Source organism: Tursiops truncatus, chromosome 1 (genome assembly GCF_011762595.2).
Source record: "Tursiops truncatus isolate mTurTru1 chromosome 1, mTurTru1.mat.Y, whole genome shotgun sequence".
NCBI lineage: Eukaryota > Metazoa > Chordata > Mammalia > Artiodactyla > Delphinidae > Tursiops > Tursiops truncatus.
Window position 1 is genome coordinate 183,366,347 of NC_047034.1, and position 24,348 is coordinate 183,390,694.

Below are 24,348 nucleotides of genomic sequence, written 5' to 3' on the forward strand. Positions count from 1 at the left end.
CAGGCGGGGCGGGGCGGTGGCGCGGCGGCCTCGTTCCGGGGCGGGCGGGCGCCGAGCGGCGCGGCGCGGCGCGGCGCGGCGCGGCGCAGGCGGGCGGGCCGGCAGGGGATGCCGCTCGGGGCGCCGCGGTCCTCGTGCCAGTGAGCGCCTCGCGCCGCCGCAGCCATGACGGTGGAGTTCGAGGAGTGCATCAAGGACTCGCCGCGCTTCAGGTGCGCCCCCGGGGCGCGGCGCGGCCCTTTGTGATCCGCGGGGTCGCCGCCCCTCGGGGCACCCGGGGCCGCCGGGGGATGGGCGCGGGCGGGGGCGCCGGTGCCACCTTTGTGCCCGGCGCCGGGGCCAGAGGCGAGAGCAGGAGGACACGTCTTGTACAAAGCCCGCAGCGCCCCGGCCCGAGAGCCCGGAACAAAAGATGCCCCTTGTGCTGGTCGCCGCGCGCGGAGGGTGCGCGCGTGGGGCGGGGCGGCCGCCGGCGCGGCCACCTCTCCGTGGGAGTGTCCGCCCCGCTTTGTGTCTGCACCTTCGTGCTGGCCACCTGCACAGGGCTGAGACCTAGCCGGGCGCTGCAGCCCGGCTGTGGCCAGGGTCGTTTGCGTGCGTGGGGCGTCTGCCCATGGAATCTGTCTTGGTCCTCGTGCCCAGAGCAGTCAAGGGGGCAGGCAGCTGGAGCCTCGGTTAGGGCCTCGGGCGGCTGCTTGGCAGGGGTGACCTAGGCACCTGGCAGGGTGGGCGCTACCAGAGCAGACTGGGTTCCAGGGACTGGTGGAGGTCTGCGCTGTGGCCGGCCCTGGGTTTGTGCTTTTAGTCCTTCCTGGGAGTGCAGGCGGGCTTATCCGTGTGAACATGTTCATGGTGCGCGCGCATCTGCTTTAACGGGGCACCTCCCGTGTGTCAGGTGCTCATGCTTGTGCTCGTGCTCGGGTGCACACGTGTGAGTTCTGCCCCTCTGCACCCTCCCTTGAGGTGCCAGACCTTGGACGTGTATGTGTGGGTGAGCTGTGCACCCCTGGACTGGCTGCTTGATGCGTGCGTCCAGACTAGTGCTGGGTGCACGCACACGTGTGCATGTGTCGCCTCTGGGTGTGAATACAGATGCACAGTGGGTGTGTATCATAAAAGCGTGAGTTCAGGCACTAAGCATACGTTAGTTTCTTCCTGTGTGCATCTCAGCACGGGGTGCGTGTCTATACACGGTATCCGCGAGTGCACCCTTTTGCGTGTGCGTTGCGCTGCTGCGTGCATGCATGTTTGATGGCACGTGTGCATATCTGCCACGCCTCTGCACACACGCGCTTGGCCGTGCGTGAGTGTGCGCGCGCGTGCGCTGGGTCTTTGGGGTGTGTTAGCCAGAGGGCCTGTGTGTGGGTGTCTGGAGGGCCTCAGCATCAGTACCCTTACCCCCGACTCCCTAGAGCCAGCCCCTGGCCCAACCGCCACACAAGGGGTCAGCAACAAAGGCCAAGAAAGGCTGGATGAGGGGTAGGGGTCGGACCAGAGAGTGGCCCCAGGCCCCGGGCAGAGTGCTGAGGGCCACCCTCTGTGTTCTCCCATCTTCTGTTCCTGACTGCTTGAGGGAGGGGTGTAAGCGACTCGGCACCGTGATCCTGGGCCCCCAGCACGGCCCAGGCGGCGGGCGGAGGTGTAGCCAGGGCCGCAGCAGGGGGCCTGGTCCTGGCCGAAGCACCGCAGCGTCACCCTGGCCCCCGGCTGCGGAGCCTCGTGCTCCCCCTCCCGTCGCGGAGGGGCCCAGGCCCAGCTTGCCCGGTTGGATCAGGGCCGCTGGCACCCCGTTCACCTCCAGGCCTTCCCTCCCACACCAGCCTGCTCGCCGGTGGCACCCGCGGTGCGGCAGTGGGTGCAGCAGCGCCTGGGCTTTGCCAGGCTTCCTTGGAGAGTGCCCAGCCGAGACCGGGCTGGGGTCCAAGGAGATCCCCCGACCTTGGGCCACAGAAGCTGCACTGGGTGGGTTTTGGTTGGGCTGAGATGTGATGGCTTTTGAGGCGTTTCTGGGGTCCCCTTGTCAGTGCCGCTGAGGATGTAACCTGGACTTCCTGGAGGCCAGCCTGGGGGCAGGGGGTTAGGGCGGGGCCAGGCAGGAGAGTGTGGTCAGCGATGGGAGCCCCAGCCCTGGGAAGGGGGACCCTGCCTACGCGCTCTTGGCCTGGGGAAGCCCCACAGCCCCGGGATGCACGTGGCTGGAGGGGTCCAGACTCTCTCAGACCGGCGGGGTGCCGCTCACCCCTTGTTTTTGGTGCCCCCTCCCCGGGGTGGGGCTTCAGGCGCTGAGTCATGGCTCTGGTGGGGGAGCTGGCCTCACCCTCTTCCCCAGCATCCAAGCTGTTGAGGAAATCCTGGAGGGAGAGCAGGAGAGGAGGCCTTGGTCCATGGGGGTGGGGAGGAGAGACCTGAGGGGCGTGGGGCCCCCGGGACGGACTGTCTGCTGAGCGCCCACCTTGTCCCCATGAGCACACTTGTCAGCCTCTGGTGCATCCCACCCTCACCAGCTCTCTAGGGACAAACCCCCCATCCCAGCCCAAGGGTGACAGCTCTCCACACAGCTGGCCAGGGCAGTTGGGGCGGCTGAGCCTCATCCCCCTCTTCTGGGTGGGTGGTCCTTCCCTGCCCTGGGACCCTCGGAGGGGGAGGGGGAGGGGAGGCTACAGCAGCCGTCAGGGTCCTGCAGTCTCAGGCGGGGGCACCTGCAGGCCGTGGGCCACCACCGGTCCAAGCGGATGTCCCCTCTGACCCCTTCCTTCTCTGGAACTCAGACGCCCCTCAGCCCGTGGGGAAGGGATAGGGGCTGCTCAGAGACGAGGAGGGTGGTGGGACGGTCCAAGGGTCCTGACGGGGCAGCCTGGCACTCACCCCATACCTCCTAATTGAGGGCGTCCCGAGCTGCACCCCGCATGAGGGACTAAGTCCCTCCCCCCAGGCCTGGGAAAGCCTGGAACACGCCCCTCCTCTGCCAGCTGGGGGGCAGCGAGGGGCCAGCGACGGGCCGCTAGACCTGGACCGCCTCCTCTGCCTGGCCCTGCCCTGGCCCTGGCCGGAGCTCCTTCCCTGTTGTCCCTGGTCCCCCGGAGGCCAGATGGGCCCAGCTCGCCAGCTGAGTGGGGCGGGGAGGGCAGGATCCTGGCCCTATTTCCCTATTTCCTGTTCCCGGAGTGTTGGGGGTTGTCACGTGCCTGATCCATCTGCCTCTCGCCTTGCCTTCCGGGATTCTCCGTCCACTGGCTTCTCTGGTGATGTCAGACGTTAACTCTTCCCTCCCCAAGGCAGCCCCATTGGCAGGCCGCGCCCGTGGGAGTGGGCTCCTCCGGGGTCTGGCCCACTGCTCCTGCCAGGCAGACGAGGCCTACCTGGTATTCTGAGCTTGGGGAGCAGGCAGGAGGTAGGGGCACGCCTCTGCAGGCATCTCTCGGGGCGCAGAGCTGCTGAGACAGGTCTGCCCCGGGGCCTGCCAGCCCCAGGCCGGGGTGGGCTGCAGCAGAAGCTGAGGGGTGGGGGGGTTCAGATGGGGTTCGGGGTCAACCCTGAGCCCTGGAGAGGTGCAGGGGCTGGGCCGGGGGGGGTGACCAGCGAGGCCCTGCATGTGCACCTCCACGGGACCCCGGCCGCTCCCTCTGTGCTAGGGACCTGTCTGACCACCCCTTCCCCCCCACCCCCGCCCGTCCACAGACCCCAGATGGGGGCGTCACAGCCAACTGGGCCTCTATGTGCCTGGGGTGGCAGTGGGCCCTGCTGGCTCTGCGGCTCTGGAGTCACGGTCCCAGTCCTGCCCCCTCTCCCCCTCCCTCTTCCATCCCCCCTCACCGCCATCCTCCACCTCCTGGTCTGTCTGAGGGGCGTGTGGAGGCAGGTGGGCCTGCAGGAGCCAGTGGCCGTCGGCAGAGTAGCCCCTTCCCACTGCTGACCCCTTTGGGGAGGTGCCTGGGAGACGAGGCCGAGCTGAGTCAGTGGGGGAGGCTCGCTGCAGGTGGGTCTCCAGCCACCCTGTCCCTGTCGCAGGGCAACTATCGACGAGGTGGAAACGGACGTGGTTGAGATCGAGGCCAAACTGGACAAGGTGAGGGGGGCCTGGGGGCACACGGAGGGCCCGCGACTACTCTCCCTGTCCCCCACGCGGCCCTGGCCCAGCTCACCCATGGCCACCAGTGTGAGCGCGAGTATGCGTGTGCACAGCACGTGGGCCTGTCCATCACCGGCCTGTCACACCCATACCGGGGTGTACATCCCACACACACCTGTGTCTGCCGGGTCTCCTCCCGCCAAGCCAAGCAGGGTGGGGGACCTTGGCGGGGGGCGGGGGCAGCTGCCGGGGGCTGTGCCTCCGAGTGCCTGGGTTAGGGGCCAAGGGCACAGGCTTCAAAGCCAGAGGGAGGAAGGAGGGGTGGCACCCCTGAGCCCCTCGCTGGCTGGGTTCTGCTGACCCTTGTCCAGGACCACACGCCCCCCCGGCCCTGGGTTCCCTGCTCCTGGCTTCCCTCCCACCTCCCACCCTGGAGCCGAGGCCTGGGGCACGTCAAGCTGTCCCCCAGTGCCAGGTGGGCTCAGGAGGGTAGGCGGGCAGCCGGGCAGTGGCCTTCCCTTCCCGCCCGGGGCTGCTCGGGGGCAGCTGTGTCCTGGGCACTGACGGACCCGACCCTGAGCTGAATTCCGCCTGCCCTGTCTGGGTCCCTGCCCGTGTGTCCTGGCCTCTTGGTGGCGTGAGGGTTGCCCCATCCGTCGTCCTGTCCGCAGCTGGTGAAGCTGTGCAGCGGCGTGATCGAGGCTGGCAAGGCCTACGTCACCACCAACAGGCTCTTCGTGAGTGGCGTCCGCGACCTGTCCCAGCAGTGCCAGGGCGACACCGTCATCTCGGTGAGGGGGCAGCTGACCTCTGACCTCTAGTCAGGGGCGGGCGAGGGCAGACAGCCCCTCAGGGTGCCCTGGCCCTGGGAGCAGGTGGGCGTCTGCGCTGGGCTGCGGCCTGTGGGCGGGAGGTGCGGGACACTGGGGCACAGCCATCCCATCTGAGCAAGGGTCTTCCCCCACCCACCCACCCTGCCCCCAGGAATGTCTGCAGAGGTTCGGAGACAGCCTGCAGGAGATGGTCACCTACCACATGGTGAGCCCTGGCCGGGTGGGGGCGATGGGGGGGCGGAGGGGAGGATAGGGCAGGGCCCACCCACCCGGCGGCTTCCTGATCTGTCGTCTCATCCACCCCCATCCCAGGCAGCCCCTGCCCCCACCCCTGCGGGCTCCCTGCAGGCCCCGCCCAGCCTGGAAGGCTCTGGGCTGGCTCCGCGTGCTTGAGCTGAGCTGGCAGGGGCGGGCGGTGGGGGAGGCCACGTTTCTGCTCCTGCAATCTGGCCGGGGGTGGGGGTGGGGGGCGGCACATCGCTGAGACAATGCTGTGTCCCAGGTGAGGGCCAGACAGCCAGCCGGGGGGCACCTCGACCCTGCCCGGGGCTGAGGGCAGCGGGGGCTTGGGGTGGGCAAGGCCTTAGAGGGTCATCCAGGGCCACCCGGCAGGGGTCATGGGCCAGGCAACGAAAGCATCTCCCAGGCTGACCCCACAGCTACCGGATGACTCCCAACCCCGCTGCTACCCAGACTGGTCTGCGTGACCTCGAGCCCCTCGGCCCCCACTGTGGACACACAGAACAGACCGAGGCACACGTGGGTGGTCAGACCGTGGCCTGGAAACCAGAGCCCCAGACTAAACAAGGGGCCCATCCCCTGTAGAGGAAGTTCAGAAATAAACCAGCGCCGGATGGCTTGCCGTCCTGCCCCGTGTGTCTGTCTGTCTGTTCCTGGTTAGGCCCCAGCTCTCTCTGGGGTCTGATTTTGGGTCCGGCCAATGCTGCAGGGAGGCCCCACCCTACCCCCGGGCCAGATTACTCGGGAGCTCCGGCTGCATCTCCATCCCTCTTACTGCAGGGCTGGGCATCCCCCAGGTGGCCTCCCAATGCCGGGCAGCGATGGGTGTCGCTCGGGATTCTGTGTGCGCCTGCCCTGTCCGGGCTGATGTGGGGTGGACCATAAGGGGGGTCCATCTGGGACAGCGTTGGCTTCTAGTCTGGCTGAGAGCCAGGTGGGGGGGACGGGCAGGTGGTCACAGCTGTCGCCTCTGGCCGCCGACCCAGGCCTGGGGGCCCGTGACCCTGCGAGTCCGGCTCTGTGAGGGTGGGGCTGGACGGGCCTTTCCCTGGTTCTCACCTGAGGGGCCTGGGGCCTGGCCTCTGGGGTCATGTGGGGACAGACGCCTGACACCCGTACCCTCCTTTGCCCCCAGATCCTGTTTGACCAGGCCCAGAGGTCTGTGCGGCAGCAGCTCCACAACTTCGTCAAAGAGTGAGTGGCCCCGAGGGAGGCCTGGCCTCTCCCGGCCCCGGGAGGTGTCAGGGTGACACCCACGCTGGAAGGGGGAGCAGGCGCAGCTACGCTTGATCTGGGAGGGTCCAGGGGCCTTGGCAGGGGTCTCAGCTCAGTGCTGTGTGTACAGCTGGGGAACCCCCAGAGTGGAGAGTCTGGAGCGGGGTGAGGCTGGGGGTCCCCCCAGGCTGGACCAATCCCGGGAGTGAGGGGGAGGGGCCTGAGAAGGAAGAGGCAGCCAGCGGTGGCTAGGGGGTGGGGCAGCGGGGCTGGAGGCTCGGGGCACAGAGGGGCTGGGAGCAGGGACAGCGTTCCCTAGAGGTGGGAGACCCCACGTGCACCCCTCCTCGGACCCCCTGACCTGACGCCCACCGGCCTCCAGAGACGTGCGCAAGTTCAAGGAGACTAAGAAGCAGTTCGACAGGGTCCGGGAGGACATGGAGCTGTCCCTGGCGAGGAACGCGCAGGCCCCGAGGCACCGGCCGCATGAGGCGGAGGAGGCCGCGGGTGCCCTGGTCCTCGCCCGGAAGTGCTTCCGCCACCTGGCGCTGGACTACGTGCTCCAGGTCAGCCCCTGGGCGTTCCCGTGTCCCTGCAGACAGGGAGCTGCTGTCTGGAGGGGCCCCTCTGGCTTGAGAAAACTTGAGATGCTTGGGAACGGACATGGGGGGCGGATGCCCACGCAAAGGCCCGAGGTGGGGTTGGGCTAGGGACAAGCCAGGGCTGTGGGCTGCAGGGGGTGGAGGCCTCGAAGGCCTTGCTGAGGCAGGGCTTGGAGGGACTTGGAGCAAGGGAGAGAATTTGTGGCTTTTGCCTATGGGAGGGACCCAGTGTCCTGAACTGCGACCACAAGAGGATGGATGGGCACCAGTTCAGGGAGCTGAAGATGAGCTGGAGGTCTTGGGGGACCACAGCACCCTGAGTGGGCAGTGTGGCAAGGTCCAGGTCGTGGTCCGACCTTGGCCCTGACACCCCTTCACCTGTTCACTCCTCCCCTGGCAGATCAACGTTCTCCAGGCCAAGAAGAAGTTTGAGATTTTGGATTCTGTGAGTGCTGGATGAGGGAGAGGGGTTGCCCTCAAGAATAGGCACGTGCCGCAGGCGTGCTGGGTGTGGGTGCAAAAGCTGGGGCCCCGGCCACTGCCCCTGGGGGGCGGGGCCTCACCTGCGTGCCCCACCCCACCCCCCAGATGCTGTCCTTCATGCACGCCCAGTACAGCTTCTTCCAGCAGGGCTACAGCCTGCTGCACCAGCTGGACCCCTACATGAAGAAGCTGGCGGCTGAGGTGAGCCTGCGGGGAGGGGGCCCTGGGGCCAGCTTGTCGGGGGAGGGGGTCCACATCCCTCTCTGTGCCCTTCCCCACAGCTGGACCAGCTGGTGATCGACTCGGCAGTGGAGAAGCGGGAGATGGAGCGCAAGCACGCCGCCATCCAGCAGCGGGTGAGGCCCTGCAGCCCTGGCCGCCCCCCCGAGGGGCTCCGGGTCCACTGCCCCTCACCCCGCTCCACGCGAGGACCTGGGGGGCCCAGCGCACAGACACGTGCCCCGTCCCTCCCCAGGCTGACTCTGATCTTTGAACTGCAGTCAGAGGCGGGGGTCCCCACCCTCAGGGTCTCAGCACAGTGGGACGGTCACTTAGATGCCAGCGCCAGCCCCCTCAGCCCACAGACGCTGGGGCTGCAGCTGGGATGGGGATCCTACTGCGGCCACAGCTGGCCGGGCACGGCCGGGGGCAGAGACGGGCTGCGGGGCGGGAGCTGACAGTCCCCAGCCGGCAGGGAGGGGGCAGGGCTTCACTCACTGGCTCTCTCCCTCCTCCCACCTCTCCTGCTCTCGCCCTCAGACGCTGCTGCAGGTGAGTGGGCGCCCACCCCGGGGGGAGGGGGCCCCCGGTGGGCAGGGCCTCTGCCCTTCCCGCCCCGCGGCGTTTCAGCACCAAGGACACCTCCACGGCCCCGGCGCAGCTCCCGACGCGCGGCCCGCTCCAGCGGAGGTGGCTGAGCTGGGACCGCGTCCCCTTCGTCCCCTTCGTCCCCTTCGGGAGCAGCTGCAGCTGTCCCCTCCCGCCCCCACTCAGCCAGGGGAGCAGGTGGCTGGGCCTCCTCTCCCACTGCCGGACGCCCAGGACAACGCTCAGTGTCTCCCCAGCCCGCGTGAATGGAGCTCTGTCAGGCTGGTCGGGGAGCCCAGCTGGCGACATGAATGGGGGACAGCTTCCTTCCTGATCCCAGAGCCTGCTGCTCTGCCAGGCTGGGGGGTGGGGGCTGGAGCTCTCCGGGCCCCCAGCTGTGACGGGAGGCATCTGCCCCCACGGGGTTTTGGGTCAGGAAGCGGCTGTGAAGACGCCCCCCCCACCTCGCCTCTGGGGCAGCCCGAGAGGGCGGCAGTGTCCCCGCAGCCGCGGGTGGGTGCTCACTGGGGGCTGGGCTCCGACCACCCCCAGGACTTCTCCTACGATGAGCCCAAGGTGGAGTTTGACGTGGACGCTCCCAGTGGCGTGGTGATGGAGGGCTACCTCTTCAAGAGGGCCAGCAACGCCTTCAAGACATGGAACCGGTAAGGGAGGGCCCTTCCTCAGGGGGTGAGGGGCAGGCATGGGGGCCGGCCCGGCCTGACCCCTCCTGGCCCATCCCCCTGCCCAGGCGCTGGTTCTCCATCCAGAACAGCCAGCTGGTCTACCAGAAGAAGCTCAAGGTGCGCTGGGCCCAGGCAGCAACGACCGGGGCCTCCCCACCAGGCCTTGGGGTGGGCGATCGGTGGGGGCGTCACAGGGCTGAGGGTGCTGACAGGCACCAAAGCCCGAGTGGCCAGGGACAGAGGCCACTCAAGTCTCAGGCGGTCGGCGTCTCTTGCGCAGAGCAGTGGATGGGCGGTCGGTGCGGGGCAGGGCTGGGCACTGAGTGCGAGGGCCACGGCGGTGCCGCCCGCAGGACGTGCTGACCGTGGTGGTGGACGACCTCCGGCTCTGCTCCGTGAAGCCCTGTGAGGACGTCGAGCGCAGGTTCTGCTTTGAGGTCGTGTCGCCCACCAAGTGAGGAGGCCCGGCCCAGGGCGGGCGCGGAGGGAGCCCCTGCCCGCGCGGCCTGACGGCCCTTCCCCGCAGGAGCTGCATGCTGCAGGCCGACTCGGAGAAGCTGCGGCAGGCGTGGGTTCAGGCTGTGCAAGCCAGCATCGCGTCCGCCTACCGGGAGAGCCCCGACAGCTGCTACCGCGAGGTGGGCCCTCCAGCGCCCTGCACACGCGCGCACAGCTCCCGCAGGCTGCACGCGAGCAGGCGTGTGCATCGTGTGTACGCGCACGTGAGCGTGTGTGCACACATGCGGGCGCGGGCTCGGGCCTCAGGGGCCTTGGCCTGTGCCAGCACCTGCGTCTGGGGAGGAGGAGGGGCCCCGCTGGGGAGACTGGGGCTGGAGCTCCCATGGGGCTGAGCGACCCCTTCACCCTGTCTCCAGAGGCTGGACCGCACGGCGTCCCCGTCCACAAGCAGCATCGACTCTGCCACGGACTCTCGGGAACGCAGCGCCAAGGGCGAGAGCGTGCTGCAGCGCATGCAGCACGTGGCGGGGAACAGCCAGTGCGGCGACTGCGGGCGGCCGGACCCGCGCTGGGCCAGCATCAACCTGGGCGTGCTGCTCTGCATCGAGTGCTCGGGCATCCACAGGTGGGACCACGGGGTGGCCAGGCGGGGCGCGGGGGCCAAGGCGTGCCCTGACTCCCCCTCCCCCCGCCTCGCCATCCAGGAGCCTGGGTGTCCACTGTTCCAAGGTGCGGTCCCTGACCCTGGACTCGTGGGAACCGGAGCTGCTGAAGGTGTGGGGGGCCGTCACAGGCCTCTGGATGGCTGGGGGCAGCGGGTCGGGGGCGGGAGCCAGGGCTGCAAGCTTGGGGGGCGTTCAGTGAGCTGGGCTGATGCCCACACCACCCTCTCCTGCCAGCTGATGTGTGAGCTGGGAAACAGCACTGTGAACCAGATCTACGAGGCCCAGTGCGCAGGGCCAGGCAGCAGGAAGCCCACGGCCAGCAGCCCCAGGTGAGGTGGGGGGCAGCCTGGGCAGGGCCAGGGGACCCCCGGCCCGCGAGTGCAGCCTCACGTCCAGTCCTGGTCCAGGCAGGACAAGGAGGCTTGGATCAAGGACAAATACGTGGAAAAGAAGTTCGTGCGGAAGCCGCCCTCGGCACCGGCCCGGGAGGCCCCACGGCGCTGGCGGGCGCAGAAGTGCCCACGCCACCACAGCTCCCCCCGTGCCCGCACCACCCGCCGCAGCAAGATCCGGATGGAGCCCGTCCCGCCCTCTGTGGCTGCTCTGTGCTCAGGTGGGAGGGTCTGGCAGGTGCGCCCCAGCTCACAGGCCTGGGCAGGGCGTGAGCCTCCAGACTCTGGATCCCAGGGAGGCTGGGGTGTGGGGGGATGGTAGGAGGGGGGGCAGGGCTCACGGGCACCCCAAGCTCTGCCCACCTCCCACCGCAGCCTGGTTCCCGCCCTGCAGGCTCCACAGAGCCCAGGTTCCGCAGGGACTCCCTCTTCTGCCCGGATGAGCTAGACTCCCTCTTCTCCTACTTCGACGCGGGGGCTGCTGCAGCCGGTCCACGCAGTAAGTCCCCTGCTGCCCACACCCCCCACCCACACCCCCGCTCAGCAGGGGTAGCAGGGCAGGAGCCAGGCACGCTCGCCTGGAGGGTGGATGAGTGCGGGACAGCCTCGGCCACTCGCTCAGGGACCGGAGGGACGGGCTTTCCTTGCAGGAGGGGCTGGTCTGGGGATGGGGAGAGTTTGGAGGTCAAGCAGGGCTGAGGCTGGGACAGTATCTTGAGGGGCCGGGGGTAATTTGGCCACTGGCTTGGAGGCTGGGGCCATGACCCTCAGGAGTGACGTGGGCACACAGGAATGTGCGTGTAAGGGCGTGACTGTGCACACAGGTGCACGCCTGTGGGTGCACGTGCATACGTGTGTACCTGCGTGGGCGCGTGCCCATGCACGTGTGCACGTGGCTGCTGGGGGCGGGACCAGATCCTGAGAGAGTTGTGTGCATCTTCCCCAACCCCTGCTGGAGTTGGGGGTGCAAACGCTACAAGTCAGGGCTCACCCCGTTAACCGTCTGTCAGCACCCACTGGCCTGGGGCGTGTGGGCAGAGGCGTAGGTTGGGGCCAAGAACTGGCCAGGCTGCTGGGGTGACGGAGGTCCCCTCAGGCAGCAGAGGGCACTGTCTCACCATCCCTCAGCCTGGTTTCATCTGTGAGGGCTGCCCTTGGGTGAGCAGGGCCAAGTTCGCTCGCTGTGGCCTGGGGCTGTGTCTGGGGCTTGGCAAAGACCCCACCTCTGGGCGGTGACCGCCCAGCCCGCACTGGCCACAGCTAGGGCTGACCTGAGAGGGCGGACTTCCACCTGTGGCTGTGCTCCTGGGGGACGGGCGATCTGGCTCTCTCAAGCTGTTACTTGATTCTCTCCCCTTTCCTCCCATCCTGGGCAGGGCTCCCCTCTCCCTCACCCCGCAGCATCCCCCGGAGGGGGGGTAGGGTGCCAGCCTTCCCGCAGGGCTGTGGGAGCAGGCAGAAGCGCTCAGGACCTCCTCTGCTTGCGGACCCTGCAGGTCTGAGCAGCGACAGCGGCTTAGGGGGCAGCTCCGACGGCAGCTCGGATGTCCTGGCCTTCGGCGTGGGCTCCGTGGTGGACCGCGTCACTGAGGAGGGTGGGTGTGCAGCTCCCCAGTCCCGTGCCACCTGTCACCCACCGCGGGCCAGGTCAACGGCCCTGACCGCCCCCTCCTCGCAGAGGGTGCCGAGTCGGAGGAGTCCAGCGGCGAGGCAGATGGAGAGGCGGAGGCCTGGGGCCTGGCGGACGTGCGCGAGCTGCACCCCGGGCTACTGGCGCATCGAGCGGCGCGCACTAGAGACCTCCCTGCACTGGCCGCGGCTCTGGCGCAAGGAGCCGAGGTCAACTGGGCTGACGCGGAGGACGAGGGCAAGACGCCGCTGGTGCAGGCCGTGCTGGGGGTAAGTGGGCGCGGGTTTGCACCCTTCCACGGCGCGCACGCGGGGCCCTTGCCCTCTGCTGAGGACCGGGCTTGGTCCTGCTGGGGCGCCCAGGGAGGCGTAGTGGGGGGGTTGGGGGGTAGGGGGTGGGGGGACAGGGGCCCTGCAAGGGACCATTTCTGTTGCTCCGCTTGGTTTGAACCCACCCCCCACCCACCCCCCAGGGTTCCTTGATCATCTGTGAATTCCTCCTGCAAAACGGAGCGGATGTGAACCAAAGAGACAGCCGGGGTCGGGCGCCCCTGCACCATGCCACGCTCCTGGGCCGCACCGGGTAAGTCGTGGGTGGGCCGTGCCCCTGCCCCCTCCTCGCCCACCCTCCCCTTCCCCACCCCCCCTTGCCCCCCGTGGACCCGAGTCGCCTGCCAGGACCTGCCCAGGGCCCGCCCCGACTTGCTCCTCCGCCCTCAGCCAGGTCTGCCTGTTCTTGAAGCGGGGGGCGGACCAGCATGCCTTGGACCACACGCAGCAGGACCCACTGAGCATTGCGGTGCAGGAGGCGAATGCAGACATCGTCACGCTGTGAGCACAGCACGGGGGCGGCGGGGGCCGGGCGGCGGGAAGCGGGCGGCGGGTGGAAGCGCCTCACGTGGCCCTCCCTCCTCCAGTCTCCGTCTGGCGCGCATGGCCGAGGAGATGCGTGAGGCCGAGGCGCCTGCTGGCCAGCCGGGGCCCCTGGCTGGCAGCAGCCCCACCGAGCTCCAGTACCGCAGGTGCATCCAGGAGTTCATCAGCCTCCACCTGGATGAGAGCTAGGGTGGCAGGGCCTTGGCGGGACCCCCACCGGCCCATTTCCTGAGAGCCCCGGAGCTCCTGGAGCCCTGCTGCCTGCTCTGCCCCCCTCGGAGCTGCCCTGACCCCCACGGCCCGGAGCAGGACCCCAGCACTGAGTCTTCTGAAGCTCCATGTCTCCCCTGGGAGGTGCTGCATCACCCCACCCAGGGACCCTGTGTCTTCGGGTGACCCCTCCCTAGGGGGCCTGGGTTGGCTCGTGTCACAAACCACTCTCAAGGCCCCACATCACCTCGTGCCCCTCTCTGCTCCCCCAGGCCCGTGTCACCTCATGCCCCTCTATCCCTGGGGCCCATGCCGCTTGGTGCCCCACTCTGCCCTCAGGGCCTGTGTCACCTTGTGCCCCCACTTTACTGCCCAAGAACACTGACCTGCTAGTAGGGGCCCTCCCACATCCCCAGAATCCCTCCACTAGGCCCTGGGGCTGGTGGCTGGCCACCAGCACGTGGCGAGGGCAGAAGGGGCCGCCCATCCAGGGAATCAACCCGCGTACCTCACTTAGCGACCCCAGCATCCAGGCTGGGCTTCTTGGGTGCTTGGGGGGCTCTGGCCTGGGGCCTTAGCCCTGGCTGGGTGCGGATGTCCCGAGGCCGTGTGGCTGGCCATGCAGGCCCTCGTGCCCCGTAGCCCCACCCATCCCCCACTTTTCCCACAGCGGGTGGCAGGGGTGTGGCTCTTCCCACCCCTGCATCCGACATCCTTTGTCACGGACTGAGGGGTTTTCTACAATGATCTCCTTCTCACTTTGTCTCACATCTTTTCTCTGGACTCAAGGACCACTTTGACCCCCAGCTCTGCCTGCTGCTAGGGGAGGCGCCTGCAGCTCAGCCCTGCCCCCTCGCCAGCCTTCCCCCACCACCACCTCCGGCTAGACCCATGGGGCCTCGGCTCACTCCCCAGGGCCCTCTGATGCCTTCTGCATTCCCCTTCCCAGAGCCCTGGGGCACCGGCTGGGCCTCTCCCCAACTCGGGCCCTCGGCCAGGCCAAGGCCAGTTGGTTGCTCACTATGCAAAGACTGCCCAGGGAGGCCCCATGGGCAGCAAGGTGGGTGCGGACTGGGCTCCCAGCTCCCTCTCCTGCTGGCTGTGACCCCTAGAGAGCAGAATCAATGCCTTCCTCTCTCCCTGCTTGAGCTCTGCCCCCGCCTCCCGCCCCACTGCCTGCATCAGGGCCTTTGCTGCGGCCTCGGCTGGCTGGCGGGACCCGCCTCCGTTCCAGATCACAGTTAATAAACGGCCGCCTGCACCTGCCCCCTCGCCTCGCCCACCTCACTCCGCTCTGTCTTGGCTGGGGACGGGGGCGGGGGGGGGGGCGGTCTCTGCGTCCCCTGCTTTCCCCAAGGGGAGGCCCTGCGTGGGACAGTACCAGTCGTGCCCCCAAAGCATGTAGTAAGGCAGAGCCCAGTGCCCCTGCTGGCGGCCTCGTGGAAGCCCGGGCTGCTTTGATTAAAACCAACTCCTGATACCCCATTCCCTGGCCCTCTGCTCTCCTCTGGGATGGACACCAACTGGCGAGGGTGCTCTGGCCCTGGCCTTGTCCCCTGGGCAAGCTCTGGCCCCACGCCCTCCCGTTCCCCAGCTCCCACCGTTCCCCAGCTCCCACCGTGTCCGTGACTGAGGGTGTGGGGGTGTGGTCTGAGGTCTTCAGCTCGCTGCGGGGGTGGGGGGAGGGGGGGGGCGCACGGCAGGACACACTACAGCCACCAGGTAGAATCATCCATTTTACTGCAAAGCGGGCCCAGGTCACTGAGTGCCCGGGCCTCGTCCTGCCCTTTCTCCCACTGGCCCTGAGCGAGGGGGGCTCTGCCCGATGCCTGCACACACCTGCACGGAGGTGTAGACAGACGTGTTGATGCTCGGAAACGTGGATGTATGACGCTGACACCAGACAAACACACTCCCTTGGGGCGCCCCCCTACCTCATGCACGCGTGCACACTCCTGCATACGGGAGATGCTCCGTCACGCCCTGAACGCGAGGCTCCCGAGTGGTGGGGACGCTCCCCTGCTCCCTGCCCCAGGCCTCCCCGAGACCTGTGAGGTCACTGCCCGGCAGGCAGCTGCGCTAAGAAGGCCCTGTGTGCTAGCGCCTGGCGCCTGCCCGCCCTCGGGCTCTGGTGCCGCTGCTTCTCGGGCCCCGGGTTTGGCTCGGCTGGCGGGGGGTGGGGGGGGCCTGTGGGGCGGGACTGGCCGGCCCTGGGCAGCCGGGAGAGCCCACTGCTGCCACAGCTCCCAGGGTCAGGCCACTCGCAGGCTGGTTCAGGTGTCAGGAGTTTCCGGGGCCCACACCGGGCTGACCTCCAGCCAAGACCCCTGCCGGAGCCCCTGCAACATCATGGGAGGTGGAGCTGGGCCCCCGGGCGTTCGACGTCATGCCTGCAGCTACCCGGCCACCAGCCGGCCTCTGGCTCGGAGCGGGCATCCCCGTGGCTGCCCTGGGCTGGCCCCGAGCCCCGTGGAGCTGGCGGCAGCACAGCAGCAGGGCGAGGGCCGCAGCGTCCAGCAGCAGCTCCAGCATCTCCACGACTGAGAGGACACAAGAGCCGAACCACGGGCTCCAGAGGCTGCCCGTGACTGAAAGCAGCTGTGGCACATATGGGTGTTGCGGGCGGTGAGCGGCAGCCCCGGGCGCCAGCCCTGCCCCACCCCCGCTCATCGGCCCGGTGGCTGCCGAGTAGACGGGTGTCCTCGTCCACCGTGCGGTAGCTGAGCTCCTGAGAGAAGATGTTCACCTTGGCCAGGTTGCTCCTGGGGCGGGGCACAGGCGAGAGGGGCGGGGCCATCCCTGGGGGCGCTGAAGGGTGAGGATGGCAGGGGGGGCGCCAGGACATGACCTCAGCAGGAGGCGGCTGCACCCACCTGGGGCTCGGGCTCCGGGGGCCTGGCCCGCCCTGCACACACAAGGCTCACTGGCTGCGGCTCCTCCCCGGGCGCTGTGGGGCAGTGTGAGGGCAGGGCCTCGGGGACACAGGTCAGTCCGGGGAGGGCTCCCTGCCCCTGAGGCCTCACCCCGCTTCCGGGACTCACGGCTGACTTGGAGGAAGGCCAGCTGGAGGTCCCAGCGGAGAGCTTGCACGAAGACTCCCTGGGAGAGACAGACCCCGTCACATCCCTGCGAGGTGCCTCCGGGCAGACCCCACCCCGGCACTCCCCACTCCCCTGCAAGGCCGGGGGCAGCGGGAGGCGCAGGGAAGCCGGTGGGTCTCCAGGTCCTTGCAGAGGCGGCGGAAGCAGTGGCCTGGGGAGGGGGTCATGGGTGAACCTGCTAGGAATGACCCAGGGGCGGTGGGGAGGTCTGCCCTTGACGGGGCAGCCTGGGCCTCTGCCCCCCGCAGCCCATGCAGGCCGGCAGAGTGGGGGGCTACCCCAGGCCGGGTGCCGCACGGAGTTGCAGTGCTGGGCCCCCGTAGGCAGGGGGTAGAAGAAGCAGCCGCAGGAGCGGGTCTCCACCATCAGCGGCTGGAAGCAGGAGACCAGGCAGGCCTGGGGGAACAGCGGGGACTGGAGCTGTGGGTCCAGGACCGCCGCCCCTCTTCCGGGCCTGCCGCCCGCCCACCTTCCTCCCACTGGCCTGTCCGCCCCCCAGCTCCCACTCCTTGCCTTAGCCCCCCCACTCCCCAACCCCCTCCCTGGGCCCCTCCCCCCTCCTTCATGCCCCCCAGGCCCCGCCTCACCTGCCTGGTGCAGGAGGCGGTGTACAGCAGCTGCACCTCCACGCCCCCCGTGCTGTCTGTGCAGTGCCCACAGGGGCTCCCGAGCCGGTGCACCTTGTCCTGGGGGGAGGGGGTGTGGTTCAGTTCTGCCGCCCTGCCCTGGAGCTCCCGAGGCCCCAGGTTTGGGCACGGAGGCCAGGAGCCTCGAGGCTGGGCGGCCCACCTCTCGGAGGTGGTCTCAGTCCCTGGCCGATGCTGAAGGCCCCCGGTGCTCCAGGAAGGGCGTGTGGTCACGCGTGCGGATCACGACTTTGATGCCGGCCTCCGTGGGCAGCAGAAGAAGATGATCCTGCTGCTTCGCCCCGAGGGCCAGGCTGACCCCTGGGGGAGGCCGGGGGTGAGGCCAGGCCGGCCTGGACACCCCGCCCACACCCAGCCCAGGCTGGCACTCAGCGTGGGTGATGCCAGGGTGCTGCGCGGCCCAGACACCGTTGAAGGTGTAGCAGCTGCCGTAGCTGGGGCGGTGCGAGGTCTGGAAGTGTCTGGAACCAGGGGCCACGCTCAGACCCGCACATACCCCTGACCCATCACCCGGTTGTGTGCAGCCCCGGGGTTGCAGGGAGGGGACCACAGCTGCCTTATCTCTGGAGGGAGCCGTGGGGCCGGCAGACCACTGCATGGGGCGTGGCGGGGCGAGCAGCCACCCGCCTGCACTCACTGGGCCTGGCGGTCCTGGCCGTCGTAGCGGCAGGAGAAGACAGTGTCTGCCGCGGCTGTGGTGGCCGTCCTCGTGGGCAGCAGGCCCAGAACGTTCACGCGGTGCAAGCGGTACCACTCCCGGGCGGCCACCACGCCGGAGGAGTAGGCCTGCTGGGTGCAGTCGCCTCCGGCGCTGTTACACTGGGCGGCACGGGGTCAGCGTGGGGCTCCGACCTGCCCCGTCCCATGCAGACCTCCCAGGGCTGGGACACTCACCAGTTTGCAGCCCACTCTGTTCTGGCCCCCCAAGGGGCTCAGCCTTGGAGGTGGATCCCGCGGTCCAGCTGGAAGGTGGGCTCGGGGCCCGGGGCCTTGGCCCCTGGGGCGTCCACGCTGTCGCTGAGGTTGAACCCACACAGGGAGTAGACGTTCTGCCGGGCAAAGCTGTCCAGCGCCCGCAGGGGGCGGCGGGCTGGGTGTGGCCTGGGGGCAGGGCCAGGGTGGGGGGCAGCAGAGTCAGAGCCAGGCCCCGAGTCCCCACGAGAGCCACGCACACTGCGGGGAGAGCCACGCCGGTCCCCACGGCACTGACCTGGGTGTCACGGAGAGCAGAGCGGCCCCCATCCCCCGCCGTCCTCAGAAGCCTAGGAGGGGGTTCGGGAGCCGGGGCTGCAGAGGGAAGTCAGATCCCCGGCCTGCCTGCCCCGCCCACCGTGGACCCCGCCACCCTCTGGCTCGTTCACGGCCCCTCCCTGTCTTTGGAGTGTTGCCCTGCTCCTTTCTCGGGGGGCCTGCCCTTCTGGAAAGTCCCCTGCCACCCTCCCCTCCCCCTCCCCGGGCTGCCCAGCGCCTCAGCGTCCCTCCGGGTGGCAGTGGTCACACCAGGATTCCGCTGGCTCTCGCCCTTTAGCCCGCTCCCGGGGCTCAGGGCTGGGGAAGGCTCAGGGCTGGGGAAGGCAAGTGGTCCACGATGGGGGCTCCCGCTGTGACAGCACGTGGGGAGGGCCCCAAGCTGGCTGCAGCCCTCACCGGTGCGGGTTCATGTCGCACGGGGTGACCGACAGGAAGAGCTTGCGCTGTGCCGCGCTCCGAGTGTACGGACACCGTCATGATGACCGGGTAGCGCCAGTACTGCCTGAAGAGGAGTCCGAGCTGCCAGCAGAGCACGCCCAGGGCCCGCGCGAGCCGCGGCCCCCAGGATGCAGTCTTGAGGCGGTTCTGGCTGGAGCACACAAGGCGGATGGCGCCGTGGATGGTGCCGTTGGTGCAGAAGGTGGCGACCAGCTCCCTCAACGAGGCGCGCAGCTCCACCAGCCTCTCCCCACGCTCCTCCTCGGGCGGGGGCGGTGGTGGCGATGGCGGCAGCTGGGGGCATGTTCGGGTCCCCGGCCCCCCACCAGTTGCTTGGGCCATGGCTCCAGCCTGAATCCCAGAAGCGAGCCTCAGTGGGGTCCCAGCCCACCGTCCGGTCTGACCCCACCCAGGTGTCCCCACCCGGGGCCATGCCATCGACTTCCATTCTCTGTCCCTGGGAACTCCCGGGACCGTCGCGTCCCTCAGCCTCCAGTGGCCCAGCCCGGCCTGCTGATGCCCAAGAGAGGCCCCATCAGAAGCTGGTCCATACTTGGGACCGACGCTGCGGCCCTCCCCTGTGATGACCGGCAGGGCACCAGGCGGCCTCCGCGGGTGTGTCTTGTCATGGCCAGAGCTGAGCCTGGGCGGTGGGGCAGGGACAGCAGGGGACATGGTGTTCAGGCCACGCCTGGCCTTGTTTGCAGGCAGGCTCGAGGCTGGGTGGGTCTCTGCTGCCATCTGCCAAGTGGGCCAGGGGCCTCTGGTGAGGGGCAGCCAGGTGACCTGCTCAGGGTGGGCCTAGAGCCCAGTGCTGAGGATTGACGGGACTCTGGGCCTCCACGGCCTCCACCAACCCTCAGCGGCCAGCATGGCCACTTTGACTGGGGCCGATGGAGCCAGGCAGGTCTGGCCACATCTGGGCCAAGGGTCAGGCCTGTAGACCGGTGGGCGCTGCTGGCCTGGGGTGGGGAGTTGTCCACCGAGCTGAGTCCCCAGGGATGGTCCATTCGTGGGCCTCGGGCTTCCGGAAAAGTAGGCAGCAGGCTGATGGGCCAGACGTGGTGGGGATCTGAGGGCCGCAAGGAGGTGGACCCGAGGCCTGCCTGGCCCCCATTCCCACCCGGAGGCTCCAGCGTCCCGGGACCCAGGTCCCCCAGTGTGCAGGGCCGTGGAGCCCTGACCAGGTCAGGCCTGCCGGTCCAGGACACGCACTGAGTCACTGCCCGGGCCTACTGCGGCCTTCCCACAATGTCCCCATCTTGGTCTGAATCGTCAGGCCTCTCACACTTGGGGTGCAGCCCCCTGAGTTCTGGCCCCTCCAGCCAATGGGGCCTGGGCTGGCGCTTGGGGAGGGTGCTGAGCCAGAGGAAGGGCCTGGTGCATTCAGCTGGCACGTGCTGGCACCCTAGCACCAGCCAGCTGTGTGGGGCCCAGGCCTCGGGTTTGTGGAGGTGGCCTGGCCAGGGGCACATGCCAGCATGGGGTGCTGATGGCGGGTCCCACACGGGACAGAGCGCTGCCCACACGTGTGTCCCGTGACCACACTGAGCCCTCACAGGGAAGGCAGGATCCTCAGCCCTGTGATACTGGCGAGGCAAAAGGGGCTCCAGAAGGTTCTTTGGGACTCCGTACCGGCCGCCTCCCCCCCCAGCTGGAGCAGGAGGAGGGTGGCTCTGGAGATCCAGGGTTTCCTGAGACGGGGAGCAGGGTCCTGCCACTGGGGCGGATGCGCTGGGGTGAGTGTGGGCACCGCGGGTCCCTGACGCCTCAGCTGCGGCAGGAGCAGGGGTGCATGGCCCCTTCACGCAGCACACGCACACACACACACTTGCACGAACACACACTCCTCTCACACACAGCAAGCCCTCTGTCAGTGGGGGTGGCGTGGTGAAGGTGTGGACAGGAGCCCCTGCCCTCTCACGTGGGACGTGGCCCCTCCACTTCAGGCAGGGGAGACCCGGAGAGATGGCCTGCCCCAACTGCCCCGGCCACAGGCCACCTCAGGCACCCCTGGGGCCTTGAGGCTGGAGCCTCCCTGTGTGGGTGTCTCCAGCCTCCCGTGCTGGGTGGCTGCGACAGTGGCGGTGCTGCTGGCGGTTCTAGCAGGTGGCAAAGCAGCCGTGGCCCAACGCTGGCCAGGCAGCCGCCTATTTATACCAGGCTGGGCGTGGGACGCGGCGGTGGGGAGGGACCCGGCTGCGGGCGGTCACACCTGCTCTGGTCCTGGAAGGGGAAGCCTTTGGCTGCAGACACTGGCGTCTTTCCCCGGTGGGAAGCTTTCCTGCCCCGGTTCCTTGCGCCGGGCTTGGGGCCCTGGCCCTGGCTGGGGTGAGGGGCCCGAGGTTTCTGGAGGGCGAGGAGGGACCCCGCTGCAGCAGACCCTGCATGCCCCCTGCCCTGTCCACTCTCCTCCAGCCTGGCCTGCAGGGATGCCTGCTCGCCTCCACCTGCCAGGCCTCTGACCACAAGTGTCTGTGGCCAAGGGTCGCTGGGCAGGGGCCTTCATTCCCAGAACACAGGGGTCTGCCAGGGCTGGCTGCCCAGCCCCTGGGACAGGCGGGGACTGTGGGAAGGAGCTGGGGCCCAGGTGGGAGATGGCGCCCACAGCTCAGCCTCCCAGGAGATACTAAGACCACGCACCACCCACGAAGACAGCACCACACCCTAGGGACACACCATCTCGGTTGCTGAAACCCTCGGCCTCAGTGTGGTTGCATGAGGCCAGCCAGTGTGCTGGAGGCAGGACAGCCCCAGGGTGACAGGCCGGGGGACCCAACATGGCTCTAGGATGACCCAGAGGCCTCGTCATCCCAAGTGACCGGACCCTCAGCCTGGTCCCAGGCTTGAGGGGTCGACTCAGGCCCTCTGCCCCTCCCCACACAGGCTCTGGGTTCCTGACACCCCACCCCAAATCGGTGCTGAGGACCCGGGCTGAGATGAGGGAGGAAGCCCCCACCTCCACCAGGCCCTTCTGGTGGGGCCTTGGCTCTGAGGAGGCGCGAGGTCACCAGCCTCGTGGCTTTGGAAGGAGGCAGATGGCCACAGGAGACCTCTGGGAGAGGGAAGTCACGCTTGGGGAAGAGCTGGCCCTGGACTCATCTGGGCGTGAGTGCGAATCACAGCTTTGCCACTCATCGACTGTATGACATTGCCCAAGTTACTCAACCTCTCTGAGCCCGTTTCCTCAGGTACAAAGTGGGATTGAGTTTCCTCGAGGCTCAGAGGTGAGACCAACTGATGTCACTGGGCCAGTGTCAGAGCCCCTCCTTCCTCCTCCTGAGGCGGCCACCGCAGAGCCTGCCTTTGGGAGGGCAGAGACACAGAGACTGCGTCCAGTGGCAGTGAGGCCAGCAGCCCCCTCCTCCCTTCTGGGCCCGTGCCCTCGCCTGCCTCACCAGGCCCCTCCAGTCCCTGGAGGAGCAGTAGGTGGTGTCTGGGGCGGGACAGGGCTTCCCCAGCTCCCTTGACGGCTGTATGTTGAAAGGATTAGAGAAGGGAAAGGCGGAGGGCCCCCGTCCCCCGCCCTCTCCCCAGAAGGACGGCTGGCCCTAGCCTTCAAGTGGTGGCCTTCACCGAAGCTGGGCCTAGAGGCACCAAGGCGTCCCTTTGCAGGCCGGGGCTGCCCTGCAGACTGCGGGTGCCTGGGCTCCACCTCCACCCTCAGGGACAGCTCAGGGTTGGCCCTGGGGGAATTCCAGTGCAACAGACGTGAAGTCTGAGCTCATGGGCTCTGCCCGTGTGTGTGGGATTCCTGGGGGGGTGGGCAGGTAGGGGCATCCTCCCCGCCCTGGAGCTGGCCCATCTGGAGTCCATGCCCGCCGGAGGGTAAGGGGCCTCCTCGGTGCAACTGCAGAAACTCTCCATCCCCCAGGCATTGACCGCAGTGGCAGGCAGGGGCTCCTGCCACCACAGAGGGGGCTCCGGCTGGCTGCGGTGGGCAGAGTGCGTGACGCTGCCCGTGTGGGGCTCAGGGTCCGGCCGTGGGTCTGCCCCACACCTGCATTTGAAACACTCTGGCGCCTCAGGGTGGCCTCCCTTGTAGAACTCTCCGTGAGCTAGAAACAGCTGGGCCCACCCTGTGTGGGGATGGCAGAGCCCGGGTGGGGGGGAAGGCGGGGGAGTGAAGGGCAGGCTGAGCTATTTCCTGAGCGTGGCAGCAGGAGGTGGGGCCTGGGGACTGTCAGCCTCCCCAGGAGGAGGGCGGGCCAGCACCGGGGGACACTGGGGGCCAGAGACGTAGCAGGCTGGCTTCCCACGGGCCGACTCGCCTGGTGCTGGGCCGAGGGACGACGGGCACTCCTTCTGCTTCTGCCCTGGGTCAGGGGCCAGCCCTGCAGTGGCCGCTCAGATCCTGCCTGAGGCGCCCTGGGTGGGCCAGACTCGGGGGCGAGCATGGCCGCCCTCCCGCCCTCTGCCAGTGGCCACGGCTACACCCGTCAGGGCTTGGAGTCCACCGTCAATCGCCACGTGGTCAGTTACCCCGTTGACCGGTGGGCTATTCCGAGAGGCAGTCAGGGTCGTGGTCAGGGGTGAGAACTTGGGGTCTGAACTGCAGCTCTGCTGCACGGAGCCCTGTGCTCTGCCCAGCGACGGCCCCTCCAGATGGGTCCTGGCTGACGAGCACCACCAGCCTCACAGCCGAGCCGGCAATGGCACAGCCTGTGTGGGCACCCCCAGCCCCACTCACCAGGAAGGGTAGTGTGTCGGCCTGCCCAGCTGCCCAGCCCTCCCTTTTCCAGAACCCCACCTGTGTGCCATCCTCGCGTGCCCCCCAGTGTTCCCCAAGGCAGATGTGAGGTGCACATGACACCTCCAGGCCCCGTGGTCAGGGCTGTCTTGATGCTGTCCCAGTGGCAGCACCCTCTGCTCCCCGGGGCCTTCCCTGGCCGCCCCACCGCCCTGCTCTGCCTCCCCCTCCCCCAGGGCCAGGGAGGGGGCCGTGGGAGCGGAAAGCCAGCCTCAGTGCGGCATCCACGGTGCATAATGACCCTATTGATGGGCTGGGTGGAAAATTCGGTCGGGAAACAGTGCAACACTTTTTATGAGGACAGCTCTCCCCCTGGGCAGGGGCTGGGCAGGCTTCCCACGGCGGACCCCACCTGGCACAGGTTCTGGCGGGGCTCCGGGTCCCACGCGTTACCGCAGCCACACAAGGCCACCCAGGACTCGATTCTCAGGGCCCCAGGTGGTTCGGTCACTGAGGCCCGGGGACGCAGAGTGCCTCCCGCGCTCTCCTGCTAAATGGGCACAAGAACTGGGCCCCCCAGTCCGCACTGGGCCGATCCTTTGAAAGGGGGCCGGCGGGAGGGTCGGCGTCCCAGAGAAGTCGGGCGGGGCTCACGCCGGCACCGCGGGGGTCACCCTCTAACAGAACCTGTCTTCCCGCGGAAGGCCGGGGTTCCTAAGGAGGGGAACGTGCTCGGTGGGGGGCCCCGGTCCGCTGCGGCTGCTGACTCTCCCCGGGGCCGCCAGCCGGACAGCGTTGCGGCTGAAGGATCAACCGGAGGGCCGCAGCTGTCAGACCAGACGTGCAGAAGGGCTCGGGCCCCGCCCCTCGAGGCTGCAAGCCACTGCCCATGCGCTTACTGTTTCCGCTTCCTGGGGCGGGTGGCGGCTGCGAGACGCAGGCGACGTCCGCCCGGCCGCCTAGAGAGGTCGCCCCCCGGCTAACCGCGCCCCGGAACCGGAAGCGTGGATAACCCCGCCCCGCGAACGGCCATCTTGGAAGCAGAGGCGGAGGCG

The 24,348-nt window shown here is 68.6% G+C and overlaps 2 protein-coding genes across 7 annotated transcripts; one reads left to right on the forward strand and one right to left on the reverse strand.

The window, feature by feature from the left end:
* Positions 1-42: 42 nt before the first annotated feature.
* On the forward strand, positions 43-14,432 carry ACAP3 (ArfGAP with coiled-coil, ankyrin repeat and PH domains 3). Of its 6 annotated transcripts, XM_073797629.1 has the most exons (24): positions 82-212; positions 3,276-3,391; positions 4,009-4,066; positions 4,741-4,860; positions 5,054-5,107; positions 6,278-6,336; positions 6,740-6,923; positions 7,360-7,404; positions 7,548-7,643; positions 7,724-7,798; positions 8,202-8,914; positions 9,001-9,052; positions 9,289-9,389; positions 9,462-9,573; positions 9,811-10,019; positions 10,099-10,168; positions 10,294-10,388; positions 10,467-10,672; positions 10,846-10,950; positions 11,828-12,046; positions 12,130-12,350; positions 12,554-12,663; positions 12,801-12,911; positions 12,998-14,432. In XM_073797629.1, exons 5-24 carry the CDS (start codon positions 5,090-5,092, stop codon positions 13,143-13,145), a joined length of 2,949 nt encoding a protein of 982 aa, XP_073653730.1. In that variant the 5' UTR covers positions 82-212; positions 3,276-3,391; positions 4,009-4,066; positions 4,741-4,860; positions 5,054-5,089; the 3' UTR covers positions 13,146-14,432. The 6 variants fall into 6 exon arrangements, with proteins under 6 accessions (XP_073653721.1, XP_073653716.1, XP_033701386.1 ...); XM_073797620.1 differs by lacking the exon at positions 3,276-3,391 and having other exon boundaries at positions 43-212; positions 7,590-7,643; XM_073797615.1 differs by lacking the exon at positions 3,276-3,391 and having other exon boundaries at positions 44-212.
* Positions 14,433-14,891: 459 nt separating this feature from the next.
* Positions 14,892-24,197, reverse strand: SCNN1D (sodium channel epithelial 1 subunit delta). Its single transcript, XM_073805620.1, is given in 11 exon segments — positions 14,892-15,790; positions 15,867-15,938; positions 16,150-16,261; positions 16,336-16,418; positions 16,546-16,663; positions 16,855-16,953; positions 17,057-17,545; positions 17,548-17,733; positions 17,809-18,015; positions 18,125-18,176; positions 18,458-24,197. Coding segments are annotated over 11 exon segments (2,250 nt in total). The 5' UTR covers positions 18,946-24,197; the 3' UTR covers positions 14,892-15,446.
* Positions 24,198-24,348: the final 151 nt, after the last annotated feature.

Coding starts and splice junctions, on each gene's coding strand:
- ACAP3 (XM_073797615.1), top strand. CDS start 166: ATGACGGTGGAGTTCGAGGAGTGCATCAAGGACTCGCCGCGCTTCAG. Junction 7,799..8,201: donor ACGCCGCCATCCAGCAGCGG/GTGAGGCCCTGC, acceptor TCTCGCCCTCAG/ACGCTGCTGCAGGTGAGTGG. Junction 9,390..9,461: donor GAGGTCGTGTCGCCCACCAA/GTGAGGAGGCCC, acceptor CCTTCCCCGCAG/GAGCTGCATGCTGCAGGCCG.